This window comes from Pieris rapae, chromosome 4 (genome assembly GCF_905147795.1).
Source record: "Pieris rapae chromosome 4, ilPieRapa1.1, whole genome shotgun sequence".
Classification (NCBI taxonomy): Eukaryota; Metazoa; Arthropoda; class Insecta; order Lepidoptera; family Pieridae; genus Pieris; species Pieris rapae.
Genome location: NC_059512.1, coordinates 1,086,263 through 1,100,360, shown reverse-complemented (window position 1 = coordinate 1,100,360; position 14,098 = coordinate 1,086,263). Strand labels below are relative to the sequence as shown.

At 32.2% G+C, this 14,098-nt stretch overlaps 1 protein-coding gene across 3 annotated transcripts; it reads left to right on the top strand.

Moving 5' to 3' along the window:
* The first annotated feature begins 98 nt into the window (after positions 1 to 98).
* On the top strand, positions 99 to 12,102 carry LOC111004111 (cyclin-dependent kinase 12). Of its 3 annotated transcripts, none has more exons than XM_022274964.2 (17): positions 99 to 402; positions 672 to 1,445; positions 2,573 to 2,733; positions 3,499 to 3,619; positions 3,909 to 4,025; positions 4,100 to 4,220; positions 4,463 to 4,606; positions 5,002 to 5,172; positions 5,514 to 5,642; positions 5,955 to 6,072; positions 6,481 to 6,599; positions 6,944 to 7,063; positions 7,219 to 7,446; positions 7,629 to 7,825; positions 8,022 to 8,226; positions 9,146 to 9,414; positions 9,653 to 12,102. In XM_022274964.2, exons 2-17 carry the CDS (start codon positions 718 to 720, stop codon positions 9,873 to 9,875), a joined length of 3,171 nt encoding a protein of 1,056 aa, XP_022130656.1. In that variant the 5' UTR covers positions 99 to 402; positions 672 to 717; the 3' UTR covers positions 9,876 to 12,102. The 3 variants fall into 3 exon arrangements, with proteins under 3 accessions (XP_022130656.1, XP_022130658.1, XP_022130655.1); XM_022274966.2 differs by having other exon boundaries at positions 2,570 to 2,733; positions 4,463 to 4,594; XM_022274963.2 differs by having other exon boundaries at positions 100 to 402; positions 2,570 to 2,733.
* Positions 12,103 to 14,098: the final 1,996 nt, after the last annotated feature.

The following is a 14,098-nucleotide window of genomic DNA, read 5'->3' as shown; positions in this document are numbered from 1 at the left end:
TGAAAGTTCTTTTATACAATTTTGTATTTATATTTCAGATTCCTACATACGGATTCTTCAGTTTCGATTAATCGGAACAACACTAGTTAAGTCTACTAATGTCAATATTATACAATGAATGATGGAATGAAAAAAGCAAATGGCTGAACAGAAAAGCAATCGACATCCTTAATTTTGTAAAATATAATCCGATGTTATTACATGAATTATGAGCTCTTTATGATTATGAATAGCAAAATAAAAATTACAAAGTAATAAATAACCAGTATCTTTTAATATTGGCTGTAATAATCGGTCTTAAAGACTTGAAAACTGAAAGTCCTGTCTAACCCAATTTAGAACTAGAAATTTGCGAAAATAAAAATCGTGCTTCCACCGAATCCATGTTCGTTAATTTTTGAGGTAAGTTCTTTTTTATTGTATTTAGTGCATGTCTTGTTTTTTGTGTGCTTTCTTAAATTAAATAAAGAACATCGTCATCTATTTTTAGCACACGTACTTCTAGGTAAATACCTACCTAACAGTTTCTTTACTTGCTTGTGTTATTGCATGAAATTATGATATTATTTGAATTTTTAACGCAACTAATTAAGGCTTGAACTCATAATCGTCCTTGATATGGCATTTTATTTTTCAACAATTTTTAATTTAATAAATACCTAAAATTACAGTTCATGTAAATACAAGTGATCGACGCTGGAGCCGCCCGCCTCCAATATGGAGCGAGGCCATGAGAAGCGTCACACCAAACATAAGGAAAAACACAAGAAACATTCGCACAAGAAGCACAGGAGCAGCTCTGGTGGTACTCATGATCAATCATATGCTACTAGTAACTCAGTTAAGCCCTTAGTGGAGTATTCAGATGTAAGCTCCGAAGATTTATCAGCCCCGGAGGCTGGTGAGATTGAGAGTGAGGCTAGCTCGATTGGTAGGCACATAGCTGATGATCTAGACCGAACTAGAAAATCACACTCTGTGCGCACATTTCTTGATAACAAGATATCAGTAACAACTACCAGTCATCGGGATGAATACCCACCTGTTCGTGAATCTTCAGCTGTGAGGACTAAACTTGACTTGGAGTATGAAAATGTTGATTATGACAGATACAAAAAGAAAGGTAAAAAGAAGAAAGACAAGAAGAAGAAAAAGAAGAAGTCAAAACATGTTTCAAGATCAGCAAGTCTTGAGAGTGTTTCACCAGATGATCATGTCTTAGAGAAAACTGTAACCAGACCTCCTAGTCCCCAGAGATATTCCCAAGTGCCTATTAGTGAATGGGAAAAGCCTTCATCACCTCTTCGCAATGGCTCCTGTTCACCTCTATCTCCGACTACTCCTCCAATGGCAAGAAGTAAATTAAGTCCTCTGAGGCATCGGGTTGAACATCATGATCATTTACTGCATTATTCACCTCATAGAGAACGTTCTCCTATTATTAGGTAAGTTTTATATATTTTTTGTTATGATATCATTGGATCTGTTTCTTATTTTACCATGAGATACTGGTATTATTTATTATAATGATAAAACTGTTGTTGTTATAAATGTTTATTATCTTACATATTAAGTATATAGGTCCCAGTTTTTTAACTTTACAATTATAATGATCTTTTGCATGCTGACAGTATTGACTTATGGTAAGCATTGTTTATTTTATATGTAATTTTATTAAAACACTTAAAAGCAGATAAGATTAATAAAGTAATATAAATTGGGTGTGGCCAATGCATATAAAATAAGAAATGTTATTTTTACAATTATGCTTTAATTTAATTGTCAAATGCAAAAATTATGACTGTTTGAAAATGAAGATAACATTTAGTTTTGAATATCTTGCTGGTATTAGATACATTAACTGATTGAACTTTAACCTTTAATTATTAATGTATATGCCAAGTTAGTCACAAAATATTTAGAAGATTTTAAGAATATTCTGCTTTTGTTTGTCTAATAACTGATTTATTTCAATTATTTTAACAATTTGATTTTTATTATAGAAAAATTCCCTATGTCATTCAACTTATGTTGGTCATGGTTAAGTTCATTGAACTTAAGGCTATCCTAATTTCTTGTTGTTATGGATTTTTTTAATTTATTACATAACCATAGATACAAGTCTTATGGTGCATTGTATTATTAGGGTTGCCATGCAACACAGCTCAATCATTAATAATTTTTGATTTAAAATACTTTAGAAATTTATCTTGCAAATTTATCTATCACATGTGAGTGCAAACACGCCATGTATGCAACGTAAGTATAATCTTGTGACACAAGCCATTTGGAGTAATTGAAAAACATAGAAATGAATGACATTGATTATGCAAATTGTGTGTTTAGGTTATGTTTTTTACATATATTTTAGGTATAGACATTTATTTTAAAAATACATTTATAGAATTAACTAACACTTTATCTTTAGATGTTTAAATGTTATTACTAATTTATTGTGTGGAGTTTTGATAATTTACAAAATGATACTTTCAGAAAAACATGCTTATGATATGCAGATAGTTTTTTATCAGTAAATTAAATAATGATATTCCTAATTATCTTTATTTAGCAGTACAAGCAGTAGACGCCGTCAGAAATCATCAACTCCTCGGACCCCGTCCATCCCATACCATGAGACTGTCACTATTGAATCTGACAATGACGATTATGAACGCTCTAGAAGGGATTATTGGCACGAACCTCACAGGATGAATGATATTATGATAATATCAGGTAAGACTTACTTGTATAATATTGTTTTAATTACTAAGCCTTTAACAGCATTTAGCTCGATACATTTCACTTTACTTAATAAAATAAAATAAAATAAAATAAAATAGCCTTTATTACTGTTAAAGTTACTATATATATGTACATTAAAATTATAGAATGTCCCTAATAACAGTGTGCCTTTCGGCAAAGGCCTCCTCCAATTCTTTCCACTGTGTTCTGTCCAAGGTGACTCTCCTCCAGTTTGGACCTGCTGTCAGTTTTAGTTCGTCTTCCCATCGTCTGTATTGACGTCCTTTACTTCTTTTGCCGTTACGTGGATACCAGTGTGTGACAATGTTGCTCCATTTGTTCTTTGAAGAACGCATCAAATGTCCTGTCCACCTCCATTTTTGTTGGTCTATTCTGATCAGTATGTCGGTTAGTTTTGTCTTACGCCGTATGTCAGTGTTTCGAATTTTATCTTTCATCTTGATGCCGAGCATGCTCACTTTACTTACCTCTCATTATAAATATGAAAAATTTGTTGATTCAAGTTATAATTATTTTCATTAAATCAAGCATATGAATAGTTTAAACACATTAAATAAACCCAAAATTTCACTAATTTATAAGTAGGTGTTGTACTGTTTCGTATATAACATTGGTTTCTATAAGTAATAAGATAAATTTAAAGTTTTTAAACTTTATTCGTATAAATATGTATGCATTTATTATATTGTGTAAGACATAAGTACTCGAATTTGCAACATTTGATCTCATTTTTAGACTCACCTGTACACGAGACTAGAATGCGTGACTACAGTCCGCGACGGCATCGCAAGCGCAGCCCGCATAGACGTAGGAGCCGTGAAAGGGAACGCCATAGGGACCATCGTGTACATATTCGGTAATTTAAACATATATATATTATGTCGCAACCGACTAATAATAATATTGTTCAATCAACATCCAAGTAGACAGCGTGAAGATTTTAGCTGTTTGATCAAACAGTTAATATGAAACAACTTGGATTGATGATGTTTCATTACTTGCCTAACCTGTTCATTTCAATTTAGTTCTACTTTAAGCTGCTAGTAAGCTTGTTGACTCTGACATATATATCATATATTGTAGACACAGGTTAAGTGGGCAACCTCGTTTTTGAAGTTGGTTGAAAAAGTTAATTTTTTTCACAGGTCAAATAGTCGTAGTTCAATGAAGCGTCGACGTTCGATGTCACGCTCTCGTCGCCGGTCATCGTCACCGCCCAGACATAGGCCGAGGCATAAGGACCCCAGTCGGGATAGGCATAGGTAAAAATTTTTTGCCACAGTATGAAGTTTTGTTACTGTTATTAATATTATGATAAATTATGTTTTATTTGCAGAAGCAGACACGATTCTCCGAGTCCACCAACAGTACTCCAACGAAGAATAGACTTCAAAGAGAAAATCAGTGATACAAGTCTATTTGCTGAACTTGTCAAAGACAAACACAAACGGGCGAAGGTTAGTAAATAATATTTGGTAATATTCTTATAGACTTTATGAATTACTATTGACATTGTAATTTTTTAAAATTTTAAATTATCTAATATATAAGCTCCAAACATTATTTGAATTGTTAATATACTTTAAGAAAAATCAATTAACAAGTTTAGTTTAGTAATATGGGTATAATTTTTATTAGGCTTGATTTCTCCTCAAAACTTTTTGTCTAATTAATATATCTACATGTTCTACTGTATCAGAAACTGCAGGAGATTCTAAACCAGAAGGAAGAAGAATCTCAAGGTGCAATATCCAGTACAGCATCTATCAATAACCCAGACATTCTCACTATTGATGAACTTTCCAATACTGAAACCGATAGTTTAACACAGGTAACAAATGAGGTAAAATACACAACTTTATTTATGTAGAAATCTTTCAATGTAATTCATTTGAGAAAAGTATTACTTTCATAAAAAGTATAGAGTATAAGTACAAAAATTGTTATACTTCGGGGATTGAACACGGGTAAAATATTTGAATTATCCCCACTTTATTTAACATTACCTGGTATTCTTTAGAAAAGTACTTTAATAATCTAATTAATACCATTAAATTGAATCTAATTTTTTTCAATTCATATAACCTATTTTAACAGTATAAAAAAACCATATTATGTTATCTCAGATTGGTGAAATTGCTGAATAAGAAATTTCCTTTTTTGTGTCAGAAGTCAAGTTTTGAGTGCATGATAAACTTTTTCTTTACAAAATCTTCACACCATGTATGTTGTTTTCAGGTATCCAAAGAAAATGGTGATTCAAATAAGGGACAAGATGTAGTGGACATTCCAATGCCGCTGCAAGAAGAGAGCCAGCCACCTTTGCCACTGTCTCAGCCAGAGCCACCTTCAAAAGCCCCTGATGATGTTGTCATTGCCAATGGAGAAACTACTAGTAATGGTTCAGAGGTATGTTTAAAAAAATAATTTATTTCATGGTTAGTGTGTTCAAATTAAGTTCATATTAAGATTATATAGAATTGGAACAGTTTCTGTTACTATCGTTTTGGCTCACATCTTTGGCACTTAATAACCAAGCGGCTCATTTATTCCTTCTCAGTTTGTGTTTTCGTTATTCAATAATTTAATATTAACTATGGGCCATTACAAATTTCGCGCACCTTTACTATGAAATGTGAAAAGATAAAAATTAACAATTATTTAGTGTGTAGCTGTCTCTTACAAGTTTTGTCTATTGTAAGCTTGAGTGCCAAAATTGCTATGAAACACTTGAATATTTTTTTCAACAGAATACACCTACTCCACCTGTACAAGGTGTAAAACAAAGTATAGTGGAAAGTGTAGTCTTGAACAGCCAGCAGCCTCCTCTGCCTAAGCCGAAAAGCTTGACCAAACTACCCATGCCACCTAACACGCAGGTAATTATTTTATAATCAACCAAATTATTGTAAAATAAATGTCCTAATAGCTTATTTATGTTCTAATAAGAATAATGAATATTGTCTTTAAAAAAACATTTTTTCATCATGTTTAATTTCTGTCTAATGTTATGATTCATCATACATAATTAACTTGTTATTCGAACCATGCCTTATTCTGCATTCTAAGGAGTCTAAGTATTTCCAAGGAATTTTTTTATTTTTTTTTAAATATGAGAATTAGCTATTCTATTCAAAAAGGAACCTGTATTAACTGAAAGTTTTTTAAGTGTTGTTTTTAATGTGTTCCAGGTAGAAGATCTTAAAACCCTTGCCAATGATAGTCCACTGAGTACTCCATCACTAAGCCCTGTCAAAAAACCAGAGAAGCCTAAAAAGACTGGCATCATGAATCTACCTATGCCGCCTGGTTGGTTTTTTTTATATACAATACAGTACATCTTTTAAAATGTACAAAAGAAATTCCACCCTAAAAATCGAACGCTTTATAATATAATATACAGCTATCAACTTTGAAATAACATCAAACCATTCAGTTTTTTTAATAAATATCCATCTAAATGAATACATAGAAAGAAAACCTAAGCAATCCTATCTCTTAAGTTGGACCAGACTGCTCACGGTGTGCCAATTAAAATTAAAATCGGTTAAGTAGTTTAGGAGTCCATCGCGGACAAACATCGTGACAGGAGATTTATATATTTTATAATATATATGTATAAAATAAATGTATTGGTTTAAAAAGCCTGCGCCGTCCGCTGGGTGTTAAAAAAATTCATATTAATGTTGCATTTTCATATGAATATCTAATTTGCAGTGATACCAGGTTCAGAAGAATTGAGTGGCGATGAGTTGGAAGGATCCACACCACCCCCAGTTTCTAACTCCGATAGGTATTCACACGTTTTTACAAGGAAAAACAATAAGGATATACCAGTAAGTGTTTCTTTATCTGTTGTTAACATTTTATAGGTTTTACCTAATCTTTACACCAGCTTATATAATCCAGAGGTCCTATAATCAGTTTTTTGGTGAAAAAACAATTATTTCACTTTTAAATATTTTGCTAATATTTTAGCATTTACCATATTCATTGAACCCAAACTTTATTGTATTCCTGAATCCTAACTTAATATAATCGTTTTTCGAAACAGTAAATAAATAAATAAAAATATTATTGGTAATCAATTCTTTGATTTTTTAATTTCTCACCCATACACTATTTGGGTTTCGCATTTTTGAACTACCCGCATTGTTTATTAATAATATGTTATTTTCAGTCTGCCGCAAAACTGAAAAGGCCGCGAATCCTAAAACGGCGTGGGTCAAAAGTTGTTCCCGTCGCAACGAGCACGCATCATGCTAAGGATTGGGGAGAAAAATGTGTTGATGGCTTCCAGGTATTGTCATTTTACACTTAGTTCTTATTCAGTGTATATATCCCAATAGTTTTAAGTTTCCCAATATTGTCATATGTATGTTTAGAATTTATCTATGAACGACTTGCAATTTAGCAGTCTTGAATATAGTTTATAATAAGACTTAATAATTTCAGGTCATAACACAAATAGGGGAGGGTACATATGGTCAAGTGTACAAGGCCAAAGATAAAAACACTGGTCAACTGGTTGCCCTCAAAAAAGTCAGATTGGAAAATGAAAAGGAGGGATTCCCAATCACAGCTGTGAGGGAAATTAAAATCCTCAGGCAGCTGAACCATAAGAATATCGTCAATTTGAGGGAAATTGTCACGGACAAACAAGATGCTATGGACTTTAGAAAGGTTGCTTACTTGATTTGTTATAACTGTTTTTAAATGTACTTTTCATTTACATTTTCCATCAAAAATATATTGTTTGTTATCGATTGGTGACTATTTTAATACACCTTTTGATCTTGTCTCGCGAAGATTTATCTGCAGCGTGTTGTGTTGGGTTACGCTAATATATTACTAAAAAATTTCAGGACAAAGGCTCATTCTATTTAGTATTTGAGTACATGGATCACGATCTTATGGGTCTACTGGAGTCCAAAATGGTTGATTTCACCGAGTCACACAATGCCTCCATAATGAGACAGCTTTTGGACGGCTTGGCTTACTGTCATCGGAAAAACTTTCTACATCGGGATATCAAATGCAGTAATATTTTGATGAATAATAAGTAAGAAATTTTAAAATTTTAGTCTGAATACCTCATATATGACACTGCTAACAATTTGTGTCCGAAGGAAATAAATCAATATTATTTTTTATTTTAAATATAAATCATTTAAAAAATTATAAATATTTACTGAAGTTCTTATCTATGTAGTAAGATCTAATAATAGATATCTCAATGTTAATATACCGAATTTCAGAGGTGAAGTGAAACTAGGCGACTTTGGTCTCGCGCGGCTTTGGTCAGCAGAAGACAGACAGCGGCCATACACCAACAAAGTGATCACTCTGTGGTACAGACCACCTGAATTGTTACTCGGTGAAGAGCGATATGGCCCATCAGTTGATGTATGGTCCATGGGGTGTATCTTGGGTGAATTGTTTCAAAAACATCCAGTGTTTCAGGTAATTCATTGAAAGATAAACCTGTCATAGTCTGATATCCCATACTCATAATGCATTTGTATATAACGATTACACACGATTAGTACGCGCCTATTTCGTGCATAACATAGTTTTTTTAATGAATTAAAGTAAATCGTGAATCATTTATACATGTCGCGTCATACAAACGCGTTTTGCGAGATTACTCCTAAAATTCGTATGGGAGGGATTACTTTATTGTCTATACATCTGTTGTTTTTTTTTAAGTTCTTTGATTAACAAATAACTGATTGAGTTTTTTAATTATAGATGCTAAATTTATTTAAGAATGCTTTAAAAAAACTGTGATGGGGAGTAGAATGAAAAATTTTAGTTTTATGCTAAATTTAAATTTGTTTTAGTTCATTAGCTCTGTTACTACTATTTTAAATCCACCAAATACTTTATACATGAGGCGAATTATTTTACTTTCCATTACTTCTGTTTATATGTGCTAATGTCAACTGCTGCAGTTCCCAATTTAACTAGCCTACAATAAAATATAAATCCACATTAGGCCTTGTAAAATATGAGCCATGATATATAGCATTTATTTATTAGCCTTTATTGCGGACACCTAGTATATTATACTTAACACTTATTTAAGTTACTTAAAAAAACTTAATTCTAATACATAAATAAAACTTAATCTAATACAGCACTTGGCCCGTTTTGGGTAATCAGCATGTCCTGCGACACATAGGCCTCTTCCAGCTGCTTCCATTCTTATCTGATGTTAATGTGTGTTCAATCTACGTATCCTACCATGTGTCACTTGACTACCAGATTTGGGCATTATGTCAAAAACATATATACCATTATATCGTACTAAATTACAGTTTAAGGATTTTTTTAAAAGGCAGATAGTAGTTTCTTTAACGCATGCTCTTATGTTTTCCAGGCTAACATGGAAATGATGCAGCTTGAAATGATATCGCGGGTTTGTGGCACCCCCGTACCAGGTGTGTGGCCGAATGTCGTAAATCTGCCTCTATGGCACACGTTACGACCGAAACGGTTCCATAAGCGATGTGTTCGCGAACATTTTGCGTTTATGCCTGCCGCGGCGTTACACTTGCTCGATCGGATGCTTGAGTTGGACCCGGATAAGAGAATCACGGCCGAGGAGGCCTTAAAAAGTGCTTGGTTGAAGAGTGTTGTGCCGGATCAGTAAGTATTAGCATGTTATGTGATATAATTGTGCAGTGCAGTGAATATAATGCAACCAAATACCTTTAAAAAAATGTGTCCGTAAGGCAAGAATGTATTGACGCACAGTAAACATACAATTGTGGCAATATCTAAATTGTGGTAGTCAGTAAACAGTAGACCATAGCAATGATGATAATTAATTATATATTCATAGATTTAATAAATATTATATAAATAATAATATAAAATTTTTCAGAATGCCAGCACCAGAATTGCCGACATGGCAAGATTGCCACGAGCTGTGGTCCAAACAGCGCCGGCGTCAGCAAAGGGAACAGGAGCAGGGCAAGCCCAAGTACTCTGAAGACAAAGACTTCAAACAAAATGAGTCTTCAAACCAATCAGACTCTAGCTACAAAAGTGAATATAAAACAGACTTAAGACCCGAACAGCCACAGGAGGCTGGACAAGTTAAATAGTATTTGGAGTATTATGGATACTATCGATAGTATTCATCTTCTGGTGAAGTTTTAGAACTTGCAGATTGGTCCAAAAAGGGTTTTCTGTACAAATTGAATTGTGTTGACTGAGAAGTATTCTTAGTTTCAAAAGTGTTTCGAACCACAATAAGTCAAAATGTATTTTATGGCTGTTATCAGTGTTCAGTGACCTATGTAATGTGTTTCAAATTGTTATTTTATACTTGAAGGAGGGCAAATGTTTTTGTGGTGAAGGGTTTTGGTGTATGATAATCTACTGGTGGACCCAGACACGAGACACTATATCAAGGTCAAGTAAATAGATTTTATTAGATTACTGCCAGACTAGTAGTATGGTTAGTGGATTGTATGTGCTCAGATGTTCCAATAAAATAGCAATTTTTCTTGGACTGTTGTTAGTCTAATTACTAAGTTTAATCCATAAGTCATTTTGTCGGTAATGGAAAAATAATAAACTAAAGGATAAAAACTAATTTATTCTACTAATAGTTTTTCTACATCAGAGTTACAAACATTAATTCCTCAACCATTAAATTTAGCTACCAAAAATAAATTTCATATAAAATACAGACGTGAATACGTCGTCTTTTATTAATTGCAGAGCGAAAACCAAAGCACTGAGCGTCGCGCTTGTTACCTATAGAAGGATTTGTAATATATGTAAATATTAGTTAATAATTTTGAAATAATAATAAATATCTTCCAATAGCTAATTATAAGCATAAAGGAGTGACGCATACAATACCCAGGAGAATAATAAAGAAATGTCATCAAATTCTGCTGTTTTATATTTAAAAGACTGCAATTTTTTATTTGTTATAAGGAAACAATATTTTCAAATATTAATATGATTTCCATAGTAGCTTATACATTATATATTAAAAATAAACTATTTAATTTTTTTTATCATGTGAAATATATTTGGCCTAGTAATTTAGATTTTTTATTCACCTGTCCCTTCCAGGGTGTAGCATAGCCATAGCTAGCGAAAGGCGAATCCATTATTGACGGTATTCTACCAGAAGTCACTGGTGGAAACGCCTGAAAAACCGAGTTTGGAAAAGTTGATAGTTTAAAATTTTGTCTTGTATTTCCCAATTACTCATATAATATGTTACTTTTTGTATATTATTTATATTTTGTTTTTATTTCGCTAGGCCAGCTAGTAGAGACTAACAAACAAAATATATACCCTCCCAATTTTAATTTAGTATAGTTTAGTGATAACATCACAAAAATTTAGGTATAAGAGTCTGTGATCTTAATTTTCGTAGTTTGGACAGTTCTCATATTATTATGTATGTATGAAAACTGTCATAACTGCAACAAAGCTGTTGGCATTTAATTTTAGTTATTATTTGATTCACATGAAATGATTGTACATATTTAATTTGTCATATTATTATGTATCTATATGAACAATGTGATTTGAAATTTTTCCAAGGAAATGTAATTTATTCTGCAAAAATATTTGTTTTAGTCACAAATTTAGAATATTGTACAGGAAGTAATTAAGTTACTTTTATTTGTAATTGGAATTAATTTGTGAGCAGAGCTCCCGTGCTAAATTAAATGCAATGGCATTTGTGTTGCTCTGTTTTCTCCTTTAAATTATATTAAAAACTATTTAAAATTATTGGGTTTAATTTGGTGGTGCTTCAAATCTAATACAATCTATTTATGTTATATTATATAAGGCAAGGCAAGCAAATTACTAAAACTGATTTGACCAATATTCTTAATTATTGAATTACCAAAAATGTTAAACGTTTTGAGGACTTCCTTTGGCGCCTCCAAACTTTCGTATAAATTATTTAGTAATGTAATAAATTCAAAACCATGTTTGGTTGTAAAAAAATGTGTGCCTATTGGTCAGTGTAATCAAATCTGGTTTAATCTTGCAAAGACCGTTATGCATGTGGCCTTTTAGAGTAAAAGTTGAAGCATTGCCTTATTTACAGCGAATTAAGACAAAATTGTAAAGATGTGTACAGTAGTGTATAATAGAGGATAATGACAGTTATAATCCAGAGTTCAGGTTTGGAGGTTGTTGAGATGTATATTTGAAGTTTCTTGCGAATAGATATCAAATACAATATATTTATTTGTTTTGCTGTGGTAAGACTGAGGTGTCCCTAGAACTCTGGATTGTTATATTATTGTATAAATGTATCTACCTTTTTTTATTATAATTATTTTAAATGGAGGTGTTTGTTTTTAATGTTAACTACATACCAATTTAGAATAATATAATTATTTGGAACAGATTAAAAATTTTACTGTCATGAGATATTTGAAGTGAAATCAAGCATTTAGTTTGTCATCAATGTTGATATTTAAGTTTATTGATTTTATTAAATTAACTTATCATTAAAACCACATGAATAATTTGCTGGTGGTGTTTGTCAAAACACACCATAAAGATGTGAGTTTAGCCACGAGTAGCTAATAGCTGCTCCTACTACCACAAAATAGTAAAACTTAAATGAAATCAGTGTACCTATTATGTTCCATAAGAAAATAGACCATGTAGAGGGAAGCCCAATCTCTATCTCCTATAACCCCAATAAGACTAGGCCTATTTAAATAAATTCATGATAATTGAACAAAACAAAAGTCGGTAAAATATAAAACCTGTTTTGTATTGTGTATGTCTGAATAAAAATATTTATTTAAGGCATTTTTTCCTCAATTGTTCCTTTGGAATATTTAATAAGCTTGTACAAGCACTATCAGAATTTTTTTAATTATTAGCATAATTACTACATACTGTTTTAACTTAGCTGTATATAAATTATAAATAAATGTGATTTACAAATGTGATAATTATCACATTGAAAATAATATTATTAAAAACTTGTGGTAAAAAAATTTATTTATTTAAGTTTTACGAATAACGTATTTAATTTCTTCGGAGTTGGAGGTGACCGCCGACCGGTCTCTTGTTTAGTTGTAGACTCGGTTTAACTGCACATCCACACTTGATGAGGCGATGCAAGCGCGAGTGTGGACGGTGCGTACGTGCCACTACGAGTCACCTTGCCTCGCCTTGCCATCTCTCCTTTTTGCTCGGTTTTTAGTGCGCGAGCTAAAGGACGCGAGCCGTGAGGCGAACGCATTAAGTATCCATCAAATAATCTCTTGCGCTTTCTTACTTCTTTGTTTACTAGTGCTTGGTAAGCACACGTGCGTTTTTTTTATCACGATATTATCAAGGAATAAAAACATCATTAATGCTTTTGAGAGTACACCTGAGCTTTTTGATTTAGTTTTTTGGATGGGTTTAAGGCTTAATATAAATCCTACAAAATGGTGCGTTCGATCAACTGCGTTTTATTATTGTCTATGTAAACTTATTTCAAGAAGAATCAAAATTTGTTGTGAATATGTTAAATACCAATCAAAAAGGATTTTGATTGAGAGAGATGACAAAACTACAAAGACACAAGCTTCGAACAGTATAAAGGAAAACCGCAAAGTTTCATAGCTAATAGTTTGGATGTTTTTTATTAAGACGAGAGTTCCATTCACGGTTCATGTTATGTGAATGAATGCGGGCAAAAAAGCTCCCAGGTCCATCTAAAAGTATTTCATTTAGAGCGAGGTGAATCATTGTAAACGCTGATAAAGAAAATGTCTTTTTATCAATGTCTGGTGTACAGGTCAACGAGTGTAATTACACTCGCTGACTCACCTCGATTTGAATAAAGACAATATTACAAAATGTGTGACAGAAGCTAATTCCAAATCTAATAAGCCCTTTTTTATTTTTATGGATATTGCTACGTTCATACGTTCAAACCCAAGCAAATCGTATCGCTAATATAAGAGAATGGCTCCGGTGAAACACGATTAAATCTTTTTCATCAAAGAAGTACCTTATAAATATATTTAATATTATTGAACGTTTGGATTTAAAGAGGGTATTCAATATTTTTGTGCAAAATTATTGAAGATGTATGGGCCGCCTAAATATCATCAAGTATCAAGATTTTTTTAATCCAATTTCCACAGTATTGCGCACGACAAAATGTTATATTCCTAGTTACCATCAGATTTAGATTAATTTGGAATAGTGGAATATAATTATAATTTCTCCTACATTATGCCTGAGAGGTTCTTTTTTTTTTTATTTTATTGGACGGAACTTTAAAAAAAATTAACACCAAATTGAAAGATGTTGGCCATCGGTATTGGTTTTG